Here is a 19,988-nt window from a genome sequence, read left to right as displayed (position 1 = left end):
TGCAGAGGCTTCCCTTTCCTGTTGGGACTTCTATCCAGCCCTTTCACTTCAACGTTGTCAGAGTGGCAACTGGGAAACATACATCTGATCCCATGACTCCCCTGCTTAGAACTCTTCATTGTTAATGCACTGCACTTGAAGCGTGGCCCACATTCCTCACTGTCATGTCCTGTGTGACTGCAGCTGATCTCTGCCAACCTCTCAGCTCCATCTCAAACCACTTGAGCCACACTGGCTGTGAACACGGCCAGAACCGTGCAGTGTTTCCTCGCATGGAACATTCTCTCCCTAGCTTTTGCATGAACATCTATCTCCTTGTTTTTCAGGTCTTGGCTTCCTTTCCCACCTATCTAGAGTCTACCTCCATCTTCCTTTATAGATACTCTATTGTCTCCCAGTAATTTCCTTCACTGAGCTTAGCACCATGTGAGATGCTTTATTTTCTCTTGTCAGGCCAAGGTCTTGCCTGTTGTGTTCAGCTCTATATCCCTAGCACCTCACAGAGTGCTGACCTCATAGCTGGGGCTCAGCAAATATTAGTTTCATCACTAAATGAATGAGCTGGCTTGATTTGTCTTGTGTGGCATGAGGCCACAGTGCCCCCTGGAGGTCCTCTGGGCAATCGCAGCTCTGACCGCCTCAGGATGAGTGTCTAGCCATCCACTCCCATTGATTGGAGCCCAGGACTTTTAAGGAAGTTTGAGCCCAGCTCACAGTTGGGGTTTATCGTGCTTGGCCCTCTCTCATGGCCTGGGGAATTTCCCCCAAAGCAGGTTGAACTGGATAAGGAAACAAAGGGGTTCCTGAGAGAAAACCCTCATACATGAAGCTAAATGAGTGGGTCACACAGACTGGCTGGGCCTGGAGGCAAAAGAGCAGTTTCATGCTTGATGCAAGGCTAGCCCTCAGCACCAACACCAAAGTGAGGGGCACAGCCAGGTATCACTGGGGGACCTGTGCCTCTGCCAGGGAGGTGGGAACACAGGCTGGTGTGTAGGGAAGGCCAGCAGTGGAATGCGCAGCAGATGGAAATGCAGAGCAAATGCCAGCACAGCTGCAGGAGGCAGGGCTGCAGGGCTAAGAGCTGCAGCTCTGATCCATGGGAACATCCTCCCATGGACATCCTAAGGGAGGCAGAGTCCAGGAGCAGCTGTATTTCCTACTGCCTGAGTAGGGTGAGAGCTTGGGGTACTGCAGTTTTCCAATGGTGAAGCTAGCCAAGGGCCATGTGGGTGGGTTACAGGGGGCTGATTCTAGGTGGAAAAAAATTGTTAATTTCCTCATAAACATTAACACTGGTGGTGGCACCATGTTTCAAGGAAGTGTCTGAGTCTAGGGCCTCCAGACCTTAGAAAACGTGAAGGACGTAAGCTTCATGAGGGCAGGGACCTTGTCTCTTTTGTTCTCTAATGTAGCCTCAGTACTTGGAATTGGTCTGATATACGGTAGGTAATAAGTAAATATTTTCTGGGTGAACGAATGAATGAAGAAATCTATGACAAAGAAGCAGATACTGAAGGGCTCTGACAGTCAGCTTGGGGTTCCTGCAGGCCCTTGGGTGGTAAGCAAGAAGGTCCACTGTACCAGTGCTGCTGGTTGGGAGCTGAGCTCAGAGCCAAGAACTGGGGGAGTGACCACCCATCAGCAGAACTTGTACAGCAGAGAGGAAAGAGGCTGGAAGGCTGCTCTTAGGAGCTGATTAGGCTCAGCGGGCAGAAGTAGCAGTGAGAGAAGGGTTGGGGAGACAGATGGAGGGGCAGGTGGGAGCCTTCCAGGAAGAGAAACTGAACAAGGATATTTAAGCTCATGCTGGGGAAAATGCCAAGGAAGAGTGTTTTCAGTTTTGCCAAAGAAAAAAAACAACTCTCAGTCCACTGCCATCGGTGCAATCTTCCTGTTTGTTATTTCTTTGGTTATTACTCCAGATTCCTCAGCATCCCAGAGCACTGTCAGAAGAGCCACGGAAGCTACAGATACAATCAGTCTTGGCAGCACTCATCTGAGAAACCACCCACTGGGAAGATCGCATTTTCCCTGAGATTGTGCTCTCTTTCTGGCATGCAAAAATAAGGCCTAGGTTTTGGATTCCCTCTCCACTAGTGCATGCTCTAAGGCCTGGTGATGAGTCTGACAGTATGCTGTGCAGGTGGGGCTCTCTCTCACCTCGGTCATCATGGAGAGATGGACCCAACCACAAATGCCCAGGCCAGCAAAGCAGCATGCCTGGGAGCCTGGAGTCTGAGTCCCCAGAGTGTGGAGGAGGAGAGGGAGTGTGGGCACCAGGGTACCAGAGGGGGCCAGCCAGAAGCAGGAAACGGAGGAGGAAACTGCTTTGTGTGTCACCAGAGCAGGTCTGGAGGAAGGCAGATGGTTAACCTGGGCCCTACAAAACTCATCTCTGGGGCTACTCAGGGTCCCTGAGGTATCCATGGGGAAGCCGGTGGTGCCACCAACAAATGGATGGTATTGACCCCACTGGAGTCAGGGTTTGGGAGATGATCATGGCAAAGATCTCCTTGGAAGAGCAAGGGGTTTCCCTACCTGCCTGTACATAGCACAGGCACCTGTGAAGGGAGAGACTAGACCACACTAGGAGGCTGGGAACCCACCAGTTTCCTTAAACAGTGGGAAGGGATAAAGAAACCACTCTAAATGGTCAGAGTCAGCACAGATGCTGGGTCAGAGATTCATACCAAGCTACAAGACCAAAGCATGTCTGAATAATTTTATTACCACTAATAATTATGACATTAAATCATGAACATCAGGAGCACTTACCATGTGATGATGCCAGCACAGTATGTGGAACACAGCAAGTGCTTGATGAATTCTTGCTGGATGAGTCAGGCACTGTGCTAAGCCCTTTACATGAATGATTTATTTGATCTACCCCACAGGTAGAAGAAATTATCCCCAATTCATAGAAAAAGAAACTGAGGCGAGAGAAGTGAAGTAACTTGCCTGAGATCACAGGGCTCAGTAGGGAAGAGTCAGAACTCTTAATCAGCTCCTGCATGTGGGTGAAGCTCTGACACTTATCTCTCACTTGTCTCTCCCCCAAACCTGTGTAAACTGGACCCAAGGACACAGGGGCCTCTAACATTTGGTTGTCAGTCAACCAGATGAGAGGTGCACCAACGTGCCTGTGAGGTGCAGCCATCCTCTCTTGGTTACACTGCACATGTTTGTGATTTCTGGGTCTGTGGACAACCAGCTGCAGGAGGCTGCAACCAGCATTTCATGGAGCATTTGTTCTGAGTGCTCCCTGTCACCATGGTAACCCAGAAGCCTTCCAGGCTGGCACTGTGCACATGGCCTGCATCCATCCCATCTGGGGTGGGAACCTGTCACCATAGAAATAGCTTCCCCCACCTTAACAAAGAGCTGCTTCACAGATTGGGGGTAGAGTGGAAGGGCTGGGAGTTTGGGGCTAGCAGCAGGACTCACCTTGGCCAAGCTGGCAGTAAAGAGCACACACTCAAAGAGCTGCCCCATCCTCTGGAGGAACTCATCCACATGTGGCCGCTTCAGTACATACACCTGCAATGGCAGGATTCAGCAAGCTGGTTAGTCATGGCAATTACTGGGGATGGCCTGGGGCCCAAATGCCCACTGTGGGAAGGATTGTCAAAGAGGTTCCTGCCTCCCACCCCCAGGTCCATGTGTGGCATGCAGAGGCCCACACTCTTTGCATGGCTACACAGTCAGATGTGACACTCTTCAGATTGGGCTCCAGGTCTGAGTTCAGTGCAGATGCCCCTCCCAAGGGAGAAAGGGAAGCTGACCATGGTATAAAGGGTCTGTCTTAGGAATTTCCAGAAACAGTGAGTGGAAGGATCGTGCTATGTTTGTGTGAAACGACTCATTAACTTCACATGTGTTTCTTGCCCCTGCTGTGGGTCAGGCCCTATTGGGACACAGGACGTTGTCTAAGTGTTGTCATTTTGGAGGTCCAGTCCTGGCCTATTGCCTGGCAGGTCTGGGACTGATCTGGCTGCCACCTCCTACTCTGAATGGAACACCTTCCTCACTAGGAAGTCCTGGGATTGAAGTGCAGTCCCAGCAAAGCTGCAAGAAGGGCCATCCTTGTCAGCATGGGATGCTGTCCATTTGATACCATAAGTTACTCTGTTTGCGCTTGGTACAGAAACAGACATTTCCGGGGACGTGAAACCAACCTACTCCTGGGTCTCAGAAACAAGACCTCAGGAGGGGCCTCCGAGCAGAGAGGGGTCATGAATAGCTTTTTCCAGAATACCTGGGCTCTCTGCACCCTTTTGGCCAGGTCAGGCCAGGGTGAGACTGTAAAGCAGCCAGGCTTCAGCCCACACGTGGGCTTCTGACTAGGGAGCCTGAACGAATCTGAGGAAACGAGAGATGGGAGAGAAGGCAAAGCTGGTGACAGAAGATAGAGGAAGTGAGAGGAGGGAGGAACTAATTAAAACATGAATAAATTCCATTTGAAATCAGCCACTCTACTAAAATAAATCAAGCTGTTTAAAATTCAATTCAACATATATTACTGAGCCCCAGCTCTGTGCTCAGCCTGATGCAGTTATGAAGATGAATAAAACACAGGCCTTGCCCTTGAAGAGCTCACAGTCTACGGCAGACATAGGCAAAAACATGAAAATAAATGTGGCATAATGAAAGTTGTAGTAGAGGGATAACTTAAGGATAATTAACTCCCCTCTCAAGGGGAGGGAATCACAGAAGGTAACATTTGGTCTGGACACTGAAGGATGAATAGGAGTTCGCCAGGCAGATAAGGATGAGAAGAACTGAGCTTCTGTGAGTCTGAGACCTGGAGGCCTAGAAATACTTGAGGTGTTAGAGGATGGCCTGAGACTGTGTGCCCAGTCATGAGGGGCAGTGAGAGAAGGGGAAGTGGGGACGGGAGAGGAAGTGGCTAAATTGCAGTGTGACAGGCTGGTCATGGTGAGCACGCCTAGGGCCTTGAATGGCAGATGCAGGGGGCCAGATACAGTGTAGGAGTAGAGAGGGGACACAGGGCTGTGCACCACCTGGAGGACATGCGGCTGGCAGAGGAATTCGACACAAAACTGAATAATTTTCAAGGTGCCAGAAGCAGGCTCTCAGGAGGGCCAGGCCTTGGTAGGAAATTCATGGCTGACTGAAAGAGTCGGGCAGGCACAGGCCTGTAGTCAAGGGTGCAGTGAGGTGCCAGGGGAACAGCATGGCCTAGGGTTGGGGCTGAGGGCAGGACCTGTGGCTGAAACAGCTCCAGGACCCCACTTTGCCCATTGGTGCCAGAGAATGGGTACAGCCTGCAGTCCTCAGTCTCCCTGGGAATATTGCTTGGAAAACAACTTTGCTACATGCAAAGGACAGGACATTGATTTGGGAACTCTGGTGTTGGTGCCTCTGGCAGAGAGGAGGGTCCTGGGCCAGGATGCCGGCATCCAGGCTCGCGTCCCTGTGCAAGTAACCGAGAATAGGCCCATTGGGACCTGCACAGCCTATCCTGGATTACTTGAACGAGGCCACGGCCTTCGCCAGGGCCTTGGTCCTCCTGCTCTTGGCGCCCGTGGCTTCATTCCTTCAGGAGACAGTTTCTGACCCCAGCCCTGGGGCCCTGGGATATCTATCGCCAAGTAAATCAGCACCGTAGGAGGAAGGCTGGGGGAGCAGGACTGGCTCCTGCAAGAATGGGCCAGTCATGCTCACAGTCACGTGGTACGAAGGATTAATTTCATTCCTAATTCCTGCCATGCCACTGCAGCCTCTCCTTTGTCTCATCAGGAGCACTTTGTAACATAAGCCAAGAAAATAAATGAAGAAGCCTTAACTGCTTGTCAGATGCTGAATTAATTCAGTTGACGCTTCTGCAAATGTTAAATGCCCAAGTGCCTGTCGTTTTGGCTCCATGATGGCTTTTAAAAGCATAAAGTGTGGACATGCTAGGGATAAAGCCGCCTTTCCCAGGGGCTGCTTTCGGGCAGGACCTCCTGGAGAACAGTTGAGAAAAGCAAGGGCAGGGGAGGGGAGGGACTTAAGTGTCAGGAAAAGAGCCCTAGCCAGGAGGCAGGAGACTGGAATTCTCATTTCAGTTCTTCCCATTGTATGCCTCTGAACCAACCCTTTCCCTGGCTGAGCCTCAGTTTCCCCATCTGGACAATGAGGTTGGCTGGACCAGCTGAGTTCCAAAGCCTTGCCAGTTCCAACGCCCTACACTCAAGAGCCAAAGAGACTACTGACATCACTAAAGAAAGACATCTTGTTGTGGCTCAAGTTCCAAAAGAAATTTTCCTTCCTGGGACATCAGGCCAGATATTCTCTCTTTAAGACCTTGGAGTTGACAAGGAAGATGGTCAGATCATCCCTGTGGAAAACCTGACAAAAGCCCCCCTCTTCAATCTCCAAGACTAGTTTCCCTGCAATGTTTCTAGTATGTAAACAAATGAAGCTATTTCCGGAAGAATTTTAGGCAGATAAAGAAAAAAAAAATGTCTGAAAGAACGAAGATGCATGCCAACTTATTACTATGGCATCTTTATTCATAGCAGCTAGCTGATCCCAAAACTCACACCCTCCCCCCTTTTTCTTTTGGGTTGGGCATTTGCTAAAGATTCACTGGAAAAAACAACATATGAGTGACAAGATCAGTCTGGAGTAGGTGACACTGGATATGGACACCTTTCCCCAAGTATCTACCCTTAGTGAGTGAGTTGTAGCATTTTTCTGTTGCCTGCCAGGAGAGTAGCCAAAAGCAATTACATAAGGAAGTTAATTAGACCATCAAGCTAGGCCTGTGGCAGATACAGAAACTTCTGAAAGTCTTGTAACCACATCTAATATTTATGAATAGATTATAGTTTTCCTTATAAACTCAGTATAAATTAAGTTCATCTGAGCAAAAAAAAAAAAAAAAAAAAAAAAGCAGAAAACCATTGAATTTATTATACAAAATCTCCATCCTTTTGATTCAGCAATAAAATTATTACTGAAATGGGAATTTAGAAATAAAGTTCACAGGAAATATAACTCCTAAACATGCTAATGGAAAACTTAGATTTAGCTTTGATTTCTTACCTGGTGTATAGTTCCATCGATTTCAACAGGAACAATAAAATCAGCATTACTAATAGGCTAGAGAGAAAAGAAACTATAATTAATATGTCTGAAAGAACAAAATAAAATTGGAAATTTTAGCAAGAAAAAAGCTTGCCTGGACCAATGTTTTGATTATTGGAAAAAACAGTTCAGGAGAAGGATGTTGAAGTATGCCTTGGTTCCTTAAAATAAGCACAAGCAGGAAAGCACATTATTTTCTGTTTTGAATGTCATTACATTTTCAGCATTTTGATCCAACTCCTTTATCACCTGCCTAGCCTTAACCACAAAGTGTGGTAGAGCCTGGCTAGAGAATGGGGCTCCTCAGAAATGCCAGCTCTTGCCCGCAGCCCTGCCAAAATGACAAGGAACCACTCTGGCCACCAGGGGGAGGAGGTGAGAGCCTTACAGGCCCAGAGGGCAGTGCTGCTGGTGGGAAAACAATCTGCACCTGGACCCACAAGTGCGGTCTACCCCACCATGGGCTGCTCTGCTAGAGATGCTCAGCACAGGGACCCAAGCAGGGCTAAGGCCACGTGGGAGGAAGTCAGAGCCACAGGCCACAACCCCAGGCAGGCTCGCCCCTCTCTGGACCTGTTTCTCCTCTTCCAAAGCTATAGCAATGGGTCTCATGAGTGCCCCGCGCTCCAACCAGTCCTGGGAATCAGTGATTTCAGGCCCTGCCTGGTGGCCTGGCACTGTCTCCTGCCCTCGAGCCCACCCTAGACTCCTCTCCTCTAAGCAACATAATACCCAGCACACCCAAACTTCTGGATACTTAAAATAACTCTCTAACAATATAACGACATTTAAAATTCAAATATGATTCTTCAGCAGTCACTATGTTCTCAATAATGAACATATACAAAATCCTAAGTTGAATTCCACAAATTAGGTAGAAAACTCTTTGAATGAATAGGCCCAACAGAATCATCAGTCAGCAAACCTCTGGGACAAGAGGAGACAGAGGGAAGGAGAACATGTGTGGTGGGCACTGGGTGGAGGTGTGGGGTAGAGAGTCTCTGGTCAGACTCCGCCTGGGGTCTGCCTTTAAGCCCATAACTGTACACACAAACATTCTTCTTCGATATATAAACTGAAAAAATGTGGAAAATACTAGGTCATAGCACCTAAACACTTAAGAAAGCATCTGAGGCTTAAGATCACATTTTATTTACTCCCAGGGTTGGAAAGCCAAGGATGAGTTCAACATTTAATCATTTCACAATTAAAATACAGAATCATGCTAAAAAAACAGAGGACCGAAGGAAGAAGCTCTCACAAGGCATTAGATTGCGAAGTCATATTCTATAGAGTATAGGAGAAGAGAAAAACCATTTCCCAGCTTACAGCAAGGATCTATCCTTAATCTCGTCTCATATGCTGGTGTAAAGGAGGCTCTACTAAAGCCAGAGCTCTTAACCTGAATCCATGAACCTGTGCATTGTACAGCTGTACATTTCCAAGAGGAGAGGGTTCACAACTTTTAGATTCTCAAAGGGCTTTGAAATAAATGCCCAGAACGCTAAAAACTATAAGATAAGGAATATTCTGCTTGCAAATGCAGGCTGGCTAGGAGTGGGAAGAGATGAGGAAATGCTGTTCACATCAGTTTGTGGCATCGATGCCCTCTAAGCAGGCCCTGGAGACACTAGGAGCTGCCAATCCTCTGCCTTTGGAGCCAGGAACCCTCAGTAACCTTGGGCAGTCTGGCCAGTGTTGCCCACACTCCCAAAGCTGCTTGGCAGGAAGCTCTTTATGCTGCAACGGCAACTGACCCCTCCACTGAAGGGCTTTCCTCCAGAGGGACTTGAAAAAGTCCTGAGAAATTTGCCCATAGAAGAGAAAAGGCTTCCAGTGCTGTCCAGAGCTGAGCTGGGACACAAGGCCACTGTAGCCCCAGGACCAACCCTGGAAGGGCCCGGCCCTCAAGTGCTGGGGAATAGGTAGTCCCTGTTTGCCCCAGTGGCCAGAACAAGGCCATTTCTCACTGCTCTGTAGCAGTGAGAGTCCCTCCTCCACTCTTCAAAGGACTCAAAGACAAACTCCTGGCCTTGTCCTATCAAAGAAGGTCTCTGTTCAGTAAGAAGTAGGTACAAGAAAGGATGTCTCTGATAGGTGTTCGGGCAAATTGGGTGGCTCTTCTGCTTCCCAGACAAGCTGCAAGGAATGACTATGGTTCATGTGAGACACATACCCCATCATGGATGGTGCCTCTCATGTCCCTCAGTGCAGGAGAGTCCCAGGCTGGGGGTAAAAAGAGGAGTGTAGTATAACCAGCCAGCAACAGCAGAGCAGTTCCACTAGCAGAAATAACCCAAGGAAAATAGGGCCAGAACTCTACACATCTGCTGCCTCTCCTCAATACACCAATCCCTTTTCCCAACTTTTTATTTTAAAATCATTTCCCTCTTTTAAACAATTTATTCCATTAAAAAAATGTTTATTAAACTCATTTTTTAATAGTGTAGCCACAGGTGTTCCCTCTGGTAATTTCTCATTTTTGCTGTTTTTCTGGAGGGGATTTGGAGAGTGGGGAAGATGACAGGAAGGAAGAGTGATGCTCACTCTGACATCAGTGCAGCCCTGCACCCTTCATGAGGAAAGTCATGAAGGAGGGTCCTCATTCAGCTGTGAAGCTTACAAAACCTCAGCAATCTCTTCTCATGAAAACGGTCAAAATAAATAGCTGAATCTGTTCAGATGCTGTTAACTTTAGAAGTCATCTTCAGAACGGGACATCTTTCAAAAATTGATCTGGGAAAATTTCTAGGAAAGCAGCTCACTGGACAGCTTCCAACAGCTCCTCCCTTTACCCTCCCAATAAAACACACAGCACTCTGGTTACCTTGACAAACAAACATTTGTAGTGTCCTGGGGCACTGGTGCACTGATTGCTTTGTGCCACTTGAAAAGTATTTCTGCAAGGGTTACAGTGTTGGAAAACTCAAACTTCATAAGTAAGAATAATAAATAAGAATATTGGCAGCCTTGCATTTTCTTTTCCAAACTAATTATGTTAATATTCAACTACTTTGGTTACTATTTACCTGGGCTAATAAGCAGCTGTTGGGATTTCTTCATGAAGAATGAAATTATATGCTGACAACCACAAACTTTCATCCTTTTTATTTTTCTTTTCTAATACAATTGTGATCAATTCAAAAAGATCACTGATTTTTATGTTGATTTACCTTAAATGAACTGTGCACCAATGTTTCATCTAAATCAATGACCACACACTTCTTTCCATAATCAAGCACCGTCACCTCTGGAAGGAGGTATTTAGCTGGTGGCTAAAGGGGGAAAAATCAATATTATTATCTTTATGTAAAAGACAAACAAATTCCCTTATTATTGTATTATACAATGCTAATGAGGGTATAAATGAAAGCAAACATTTAAATACTTGGTCAAGTACATCATGGAATTTTATTAAGAACAACAAGAAAAAGTAGTTTGCAACTGAAGTTTTACCAAACAAATTCCTTGCTATTACCTAAATGACTACTATGAAGGCCTAGGCTTTGGAACCAGACAAACCTGGGTATGAATATCAGCTCTGTAACTTTCCTGGCTGTAAGTTGGGATATTAATACCTACCATGGAAGGTTGTTGTTATCAGTTATAATGATAATAAAACACCCAGAATTTTTCCTGGCACTATATATATGGTGGCTATTGCTATCACTAAAACAGATAACACAAGGATGAGTGTTTACTTATAATAACTAACTATGCAGGTCTATTTCCTGGGGTCATATCTTACCTGAAATTCACTGTAGCAAGTGAGTACATTTTAGAACTATGTTGGAATCACAGTTTTTGTTTTTTTTTTTAAGTGACTTACTTTCAAAAACTTGAAGTCAAACTATAGACCTACTGGCAAAATGCAAGCTAAAGTTACCCCCAATACTAGGAAAAAGAAATAAAACAGGTCTAGATACAGTGCCTGCCCCACTGTGGTATAATATTGAGCAAAGGTGGCATTTTTACCCCTTGGATTCTCTGTCTCTGAAGGTTATGCTTTAATCCACATGCTGTGTGTTAATGAGAATATCTATTTATAGGTCTTTGTAATAGTTGACTCTAATCTTGTGATAAAAACGTCATAAAGAGTTAATGAAATGCTAGGTGTCTTCAGCCAACCTCACTCAATTGAGAATATTTATTTCTTTGGGCTTTGCCTCATTCCAGAAATGATTTGAAGTAAACTAAAAAGTTTACTTCATGGCATATTCAGTGTCCAATATTTACTAGTTAATTTTCAGTCTTTCAAGAAGGTCAAATTCTGTTTAATATTTAATGCAAAACAAAACAAAAGAAAATATCTATCCCTAGCCACTGAAAGACAATTTAACTTATCAAATAAAACAAGAAAATAATAAAATAAAATGGCATCACCTTTTAAGTAGCTATTTCCTTTCTTTTTATGGTTTACGTTGAATGTTAGTCAATGATCAAAAGTTAATTTGGGGCTTTGGCTGGCTCAATAGTAAATGTAACACAGGCAGTCAATAGGTTAGGTAAATTTGTGAGTACAACAATCACCTTGGTAGAGAGGGACTGCCCAGGGCTGCCCAGGAAGAGGCTATGTGTGGGGACACGAGCATTTCTAACTCTAGACGGGCTCTCTCTAGTGCACATGGGTGTTTCATCCTTTTCCAACATCATCCAGAAGAAAAAGCCTTTAAGGCCTCCCAACTTCTTTAGCTCTAACTAAAGCTTGCGGAGCTGTCCTCTCTAATCCTGTGGCACTGGGAAGGGATATGGAATGTGCCTTAGAGGCAGGCAAGGAATTCAGGGACCTAGAAAGTACTCTATCTTTCACTATAAACCAGTGATTCGGCAAGTTATTTTTTTAAAAAATTAAAATAAACTTGCAAGAAGTTCAGTATCAAAAAGTGTTTTAAAAATGCAGGATGTGATGAGCTCTGTAAGTAAGCACAATAGAGAAAATTTGGGCTATTTCTGTCTTTGGGCCACAGCAGAAAGCATGCTTGTGACCAGAATAAAATTTGTTTTAATTTAATTTTTATTACACAATTATGTAATAAAAACACATTCTCATTGTAAAGAATATAAACATGTGAGAGTAAAACACAACTATCCCCGTTTCTATGTCCTTTTTTAGTTTAGTGTATATCCAGTCCTTCCCTATGTGTCTATATATAATAAAACAACATTTGAACTTATTCATTTAATTGCTAGACTGAAAAATAAGGATCTAGAAATTCTATCCCTAGTATATCTGAAAACATCAAAGATCTGCCAAAAGTGACTCAGTTATTTTCCAAACCCAAGGATAAAAATTAGTTTCTTAGCATATTTAACCCACACTTTATAAGCATTCTCTGAGTTAACAGTAAGTAAAAACCTTCACTGTACTATCTAAGGGAGAAAACATAGAGAAGGGTGAGACTCATATTGATTTTGCATTTGTGCTGCAGAGAACAAGGCCAAACTGGGGGGCAACAGGCTAGGCAGGGTTCCATTAATCCTCAACCAGTTTCCTAAATGCACTCAGCTTCTCTGAGAACTTGTCTTTAAATTAATGCAAATTCTTCAGTCCACTGGTAGGAATTCTTCTGGAAAGCTGTGTCCTTGGAAATGTAAGGACACCATAGAATTGCAATAGATGCCTGAATCATTAACTAAAAAATGCCCTGAACTAAACTTTCTGAGGCCATCATAAAACTGAAGAACAAGAAAAACACCAATTATATGAAGAAGGACCTTTTCTATACAAAATCACTTGCTCAGATGCACACAGAGAGCATTGCTAGTGGGTGGAGGCCGGAGGAAGGGACCAGGGTTTGCCATCCAAGGTTTGGGAAGGGTGTTCATTCTAGTTCTCCTCCTGGGAGTAAATCTTAAACTTTCTGTCCCTTGCAGTGAACTGGTAGCCACAAATAGTTAAAACTAAGGTTTTATCCTCTGGAGTACCCACCCCTCAAGCCCTCATAAATCTCATAAATTTAGTACCTCTTCTTGGTACATGATTATTGTTTTCTTAAGATTTCTCAGGCTCAAGGTCTGCATGCTATACTCCCCAAGCCTCTGAGTTCAGGGCGGGGATCTTAGGGCCTAATGCTGGAGGGCAGGAAGGGAAACCCTAGGTTAGTTTTAACTGGAACAGTTATTCTGCTTGTATGTTCTTCATAATGTTTTAGTGGAAAAAAGTATACTACTGATTTATTAGAAGCCTTAGGCAAAGAGCATAGAAACATTACTGCTAAAAAACAAATTCTCTCTCCTTTCAACATTTTTATGGCTCAGCTATACTGTCAACCTCGTTTTGTAAGCATCAGTGTGGCGTGTGATTTAAGCAAGAGCGTGGGAATAGTAGGACTTGGGTCACAGCCCCAATGGCATTCCTAACTGGGGCCAAGGCATTCAAGTGCTATCCTCCAGCTATGACTAACCAAACTTCAGTGGTTCATAAACTTTCTGTCCCTCTGCGTCTTTTTCTTACCCTTTAATACCTGACTTTTACCAATAGGCCATGAAGCTTCCCCATAAGGAAAGCCCTAAATCCCAGCCCCATAGTTGAGAGACATGTTACTAAGTGGAACTTTTAACGGTCCAGATAAAGATGTTGTTTCCAACAGGCATGCAAAAGATGACTACTCAATAAATGGTTCTGGGACAACCACTTGGAAAAAGAAATAAAGCTGGATTACTGCTTCATGCCTTACATAACATAAACTCCAAACGGATCAAAGATTGGAGTATAATGATGAAACTATTAAAAGAAGAAAATATAAAACCCAGGAGTCATAAAGGATAAGATTAACACATTGCCCTATATAAAATTAAAACTTCTTTGTGGCCAAAGTGATTATAAAAAAGGCCCAAATATATAAATTTGGAGGAAAGTACTAATTTCCTTCAAATTTAAAAAGATACACAATGCAGTATAAAACTAGAGAAAATGAACAGGGAAGAAGAAAGACATATGGCCAATGAACTTGTGAAAAGCTGTTCATACTCATTCATAAAGAAATGCAAATTAAAGCAATAAACTGATATAATTCTTTACTTTCAGAATAGCAAAGGTTAAAACATTTGATAACCACTTTCAGTAAGGGATTGGGCAATCTCATAGACTCCTCATGCGAATGTATAAATTAGCATAGGCTTTTGGAGGACAACTTGGCTTTAATGTACCAACAGTATGAAATATATCCTTTGACCTAGCATTTCCACAATTAGGAACTCCTCACACAGAACTATTACACAAATCCATAAACACACACTTAGTTACGAGGATGTTCTTAAGAGAAGTATTTGTAATAGCACAGAGGTGGAAACAAAGTAAATGCCATCAATGACATGTAAAACAAAGAGGGAGACATATGAGTACTAATATCTGGAAAGATGTTCAAGGAACTCTGTTAAAAGCAACAAGCAATTTGCAGAATGGTAAGAACAGTACAACCTCATTTGTATAAATATGCTTGTTTTTGGAAAATTTCTGGAAGCATACATAATAAAAAATTAAAAGTAGTTATTTTAGGTAGTGGGACACTTTTTCTTTCTACTTTAATCTTTCAGCATTTCAAAATTAACCATGAGCTTCAATTATTGTTTAGGAAAAAATTCAAAAACCAAACTTGCATGTACAAGAGTAAAGGGTACTTCAAAAGTTAATGGGAAGATTTGCATTATCTTTAAATTCAATTTTTCTTTGAACTTTTTGAAGTACTCTCATATACACAGAGCAGCATGTGAATGAAAAAAGAGGGGTGAGGTTAGAGGCAAGGATGGGAGACCCCAGCTGGAGCTGCTCTGGGCACTCACAGGCTCAGAGGCACCTTTCACCTTCAGAGCCCACAGAAAGCTTTCAGGAGGTTGTGAGACCTGGTTTGGAGGCTCAGCATAAGCCTGAATTTCTGATCCTATGGTACAGCACCCCAAGTTCTTAGGGGCTCCTAGCACTGACCCTGTAGTCCAGAAAGGCCAGGACCACTCTGCTTATGTGACCTGGGGCCTTGACAGGTAGATGCAGCTCTTGCAGGGGATCCTAAGACTTGAATCCCAGGGCTGAGCTGGCCGCTGATGGAACCTGGGTTCAGTTCTGCATGCTAAGCAGGCAGTGGAGATCACACTTTGCCCATAAGTGGAACTGCTTTCCTGGAGGTTATCATTCAAAGATGCAGGCTGCTTTAGCTAGGCTGTTTTTCTGCAAGGCAGTTCAGAAATTTCACATGGCCTGACCCAGCGTCTCACATTTAGGAGACAGCAGTTTACTGATCTAACCCTGGGTTAAACTACACAAGAAACCTTCTTCTCATCTGTTTTATTCTGGAATTCTGTATATGGCTCAGCCTAGATTTGTGGGAAAACGGTCAGTTTCCTCGGTGGGATTTTTATATTGACTGACAGATGCTTTCATTCAGTACTTAACTTTACAGATGGCTGTGAATTAACTCTGAGAAAAAACAGTACTGATATTGAAGATGGGGGGACATACGATGCCTGACACTTGTTTAATGTAGGCACCTTTTCAGGAAATATATATGAAACTACTTTCTGGCATTAACCCTGCTGGGTATCTATCTCCCACTAACACTGGATAAGAAATTTTGTTGCTTGATTAATCTTTTTGATCAAAGCCAATTTTCCAAACAAAGCCCAACTCCTAGGCATGCTGGCAAAGTCAGAATCACTCCACAAACTCTTTCAACTTGTTATTCAATAGAGAGTTAAAGTTTTGAGAAAAATGAAGTTATCAAAAACTGTTTGGGGGGGCCGAGCCCGTGGCGTACTCGGGAGAGGGCTGCGCTGGGAGCGCGGTGACGCTCCCGCCGCGGGTTCGGATCCTATATAGGAATGGCCGGTGCACTCACTGGCTGAGTGCCGGTCATGAAAAAGACCAAAAAAAAAAAAAAAAAAAAAAAAAAACTATTTGGGCAATTTGTAAGTGATATGTACTAGCAAAGCCTTTGGAGTCAACCTGTACTCATAAAATCCACTCAATGTAAGATTGCTGTGTTTCTTGGATGTTCCCAGAAAATATGTGAAAAAGTCCAAGTAAAGAAAGACAGGCAAACAGATTTGAATCAGGTAATCTGAATCAGATAATCTTTATAGACTAAAATACCAATTTATGGACATATTTTAAACCTAAATCCTACTCTAAGGACATAGGACTGTTTGAAAGGTTGTGTTTGATACAGACATCTCAAGGACATCTCAACTGCAAGTTTATTTTGGGGGTCGATCATCAATTTGCTTCTTGCTGAATGGCCTCAGGCTGGACAGCTCTGATGGCAGAGCAGGAGGAAGAGAAGGAACAGTGAGCCCAGTTACCCTAGGACTGAACCTGCTGCCAAGAACCACATCTGGGCAAACATATGTTCTCCCCAATCTATGGAGTTGGGGCTAAGACACTGGGTAGAACAGTCAGCTACCTCAGCTTAGTAAGACTTGGAGACCCTTCTCAGAGGGAAAGGAAAGGTGAGAATTCGGTTAATAGAAGCTGGCTGTCTTGCTGTTCCCAAGAAAGGAAACTGTCTCTGTAGAGAACTTCCTGCTCACAGTTTAAAATGTAGCTTCATTTTTCTTTTTAACAGAAGAGAGCTGTTTATACCACAAGATAAAACTCAACATAAGTAAGAACATTTAAAAAAAAATTTCATATTAGTAGGTCCAAAGTCACAAGATTCTATGAATGTTTCAATAAAATTGGATAAATATACATACACTTGGTATGGGAATGACCTGCCTCTGGTCACCCTGAGGAAAAAGAAAAAAAAAAAAATCATTGTCAGGCTTGAAGAGATCATATTCTCAAAAGAAGCTTCAAAGCATTCTCGAGTACAGCAGCCGTATGATTTCCCATACTCTGTACCTTGATGATGTTTAATGAACAAGAGTAACCCAAAGACTTTCCATAATCAGGGCACCAGGCTCCATTCCAGCTCCATCCAGACACCCCTTCCCCCAACACACCAGGCTGGGTTCCTTAGGCCCACTAACCATCTTGTTTATTTAAATAGCACCTCCCTTATTCCCAGGAATTTAATCTTTCATTTAAAAATAAAAATGAAAACTCATACTTTACTTTGATCCTTGATTCCCTCTAATAACTAGTTTGTTTCTTCTTTTAAGCAAGTCTTTCCCTAAAAAAGACTAAGTCAGTATAATATGCAGGGAAAGAGAGACAAGTTCACCAGATTACAAGGAACCCCCTGGTCACTTCAGGTCCTCTTCTAGGGGAGACCCTGTGAACAAGGAAAGGTAGAAAAAGCTCCCTCCCAGCCACAGACATGGGGACAGCTTTCTCTTTTAAGGGGAACAGAACATGTATTCATAGGGAGTGTTAAGAAAATTCAGGCCCCCAGGGAGGGCCTCAACCATTCCCAGCCAGAATGCCAGCCATTCTAAACCTGGTTGATGGAAACACTTCACTTCATTTTAGCATTGCTAAGAAATGCTAATAAAATAACAAATTTATTTCCATTGAGCATTTCCAGTTTCTGTGTTTCTTTTTTTTGGTGGCCTGATAAGGAGATGCATTGCTTCACGCCTCACACATGGAAGGATTTATGAAAAGATGTGTCTGTCGTTATTGAGGAGGGTCACCAGTGATAGGGTCTCATGTGAAGGGGCCTAACCTTGTGGTCGGCAATGGTGGGTGGCTGGTACCTTTTTGAGCTCTGCTCTAAGAACCATTTAGCAACTTCTTGATAATATCCATCCCCCAGTCATCACCTTTGCAGTGTAACAGCAACTACTGTTTCCTCTTGAGATGATCTCGATGGCTTTTTCCTTTTTCAGGAGACTTGGGGCTTGTCTTAAGGTCTCTAAACTGCCTGCTAGACATTATTCAAGGCATAACTGTGCTGCTCTCCAACAAACACTGCAATCAAATCCAATCCCAGTTTGCACAGAGAAGTTTAGTTCAGAAGCTCTTAAATAACATTATTTCCGACATTTGGACCCAGCAGAGGGTCACTGCTCTTTGTGGGGGAGATTTTAGCTAGAAGTTCACAGGCCTGTTAGATCACTGTATAGCATAGTTTCTCGACCTCAGCACCAGTGACATTCTGTGTTGGATAACTCTGTGTGTGGGGGCTATCATGTATATTGCAGGATGTTTAACAGCATCCTTGGCCCCTACTCACTAGATGCCAGTAGCACTCTCCCTGCTCCCAAGTAGTGACAATCAAAAATGTGTCCAGATATTGCCAAATGTTCCTGAGAGGGCAAAATCACCCCTGGTTGAGAAGCACTGCTCTAGTAGGAGATTGCAGACAACCCCTATAGACAGTACATTGCCTGAACCACACTTTTGATGAGATGACCATATTTGTGATGCAAGAGACCACGATAACATATCTGAAGGGCTTCACAAAACACTGACTGTAAGCAAGCAAAGGTGCTGATCTAGAGAGAGATTTGGGCTTGAAAATTACCCTAAAGGATTACATGTACATATGTGTGTGTATTCGTGGGGCATGCATGTGACTGCCCAGCAATCCTCTTTATGCTGTCCTCACCCTTAGAGGTCCTCCTTGGTCTCTGCCATTGGGGTCTTCTGGATGCTGACTCCTTCTAACCTCTGGAGGCTACTGGCCTGCAGGTCCAGGTTGCAGCTGTGATGGTGGCAGCGGCTGCCATCTCAAGCCACTGCTGCAGAAGCAGCTTGAAACTGGAAGGCACTAAATCCTCATTTCTCCCGGGCAAAGTAAAATGCAGGGTAGATGGAACTCTAGAGGTCACCTGTCCTACGCTGTCCACGCCTTCCCTCTTCCTCTGGCATGCTGAGTTCCAAGATGCAGGGACAATGGGGGACTTAGCAGTACGGCCAGGCCTAGAATCTGCTTCCAAATCTAATGGGCCTGAGCTTTGTGTTCTCTGTCCTGACTAAGCTCAGTGCAAAGGACAGAAGATCTTCCTCTGGAAATTAGCCGCCCCACTGTGACATGGCCCTCTCTTTGGGGTCTGGTCTCACAGACTGAAGAGTCAATGTTATACGAATAATGCATCACCCCCACTTCAGATTTAACTAAGTTAACTCAAATAATTCCAGTTTTCTTTCTGAGTAGTTGGTAGGATTACACATCCATGCTCCTTGAAGTTGGGAGTAGTTATATGACTTGCTTTGGCCAAAAAAATGTAAGTTGGAATGAGGTGTGTTACTTCTGATGAAAACTTTAAGAGCCAGTGTGGTTTACCACATTCCCTTTTTCCCGCTGTGACAATCATGGAATGGAAGTAAAGAGATAGGGCCCTCCTCAGTTAGGTCCTGAGTGAGGATAAGATAATTATGCCATCTAATACAACAGCTAATAATGACATAGACTACTGAGCACATAAAATGTGGCTAGTCCAAATTAAGATGTGCTTAAGTGTAAAATACAGATCAAAATTTGAAGAACTGGTATTATAAACAGAATGTAAATTACCTCATTAGTAATTTTTTCCACTGATCACATATTGCAATAATATTTTGGATATATTGGCTTAAACATCCCTAATCCGAAAATCCAAAATGCTCCTAAATCCCCACTTTTTGAGCACAGACTTGATGCCACAAATGGAAAATTCCACAACTCTGGCCCCACGCATTTCAGATAAGGGATACTCAACGTGTAGTAGTCATGATGCAGATGATGTTGCTAACACTGCGGAAGAAGCGCCTACTGACAACACAGTGAAAACGTATGATGGGCTTATTGAAGGACTAGAGCAATGCGCATTTATAACAGAAGAAGAAATTATGTCAGTTTATGAAATAAAGAAGGACTTCTAAGATAAAAACCATTGTTAATGTGGCAGATGACCCTGGAGGAAACATTTTAAAAGGCCATCCAGCTGAATGTCTCCTCATCCCCAGTGGACCCACTTCCTGGTCCCTCAACTGCATCTGATGTTGCTTCTCATCTAAAAAACCAAAATACAGT

At 43.8% G+C, this 19,988-nt stretch overlaps 1 protein-coding gene and 1 long non-coding RNA gene across 3 annotated transcripts in view; one reads left to right on the top strand and one right to left on the bottom strand.

Moving 5' to 3' along the window:
- CTDSPL (CTD small phosphatase like) overlaps nucleotides 1-19,988 on the bottom strand; it is a 111,879-nt gene that overhangs the window by 7,659 nt on the left and 84,232 nt on the right. Inside the window, exons 3-6 of one of the 2 annotated variants that reach the window (XM_063113833.1) lie at nucleotides 16,783-16,815; nucleotides 10,269-10,370; nucleotides 7,054-7,110; nucleotides 3,448-3,540 (exon numbers count right to left, since the gene is read on the bottom strand). In XM_063113833.1, the coding sequence (XP_062969903.1) occupies nucleotides 3,448-3,540; nucleotides 7,054-7,110; nucleotides 10,269-10,370; nucleotides 16,783-16,815 (285 nt within the window). The remainder of the gene's footprint in view (nucleotides 1-3,447; nucleotides 3,541-7,053; nucleotides 7,111-10,268; nucleotides 10,371-16,782; nucleotides 16,816-19,988) is intronic. The other variant, XM_063113834.1, reaches the window with a different exon arrangement.
- Nucleotides 1-19,988, top strand: part of LOC134391022 (uncharacterized) — a 44,849-nt gene that overhangs the window by 15,877 nt on the left and 8,984 nt on the right. The gene's annotated exons all lie outside the window — the stretch shown is intronic.

Source organism: Cynocephalus volans, chromosome 11 (genome assembly GCF_027409185.1).
Source record: "Cynocephalus volans isolate mCynVol1 chromosome 11, mCynVol1.pri, whole genome shotgun sequence".
In the NCBI taxonomy this organism is placed as follows: Eukaryota; Metazoa; Chordata; class Mammalia; order Dermoptera; family Cynocephalidae; genus Cynocephalus; species Cynocephalus volans.
Note: the sequence above shows the minus strand (reverse complement) of the source record. Positions and strands in the feature narration are given on the sequence as shown.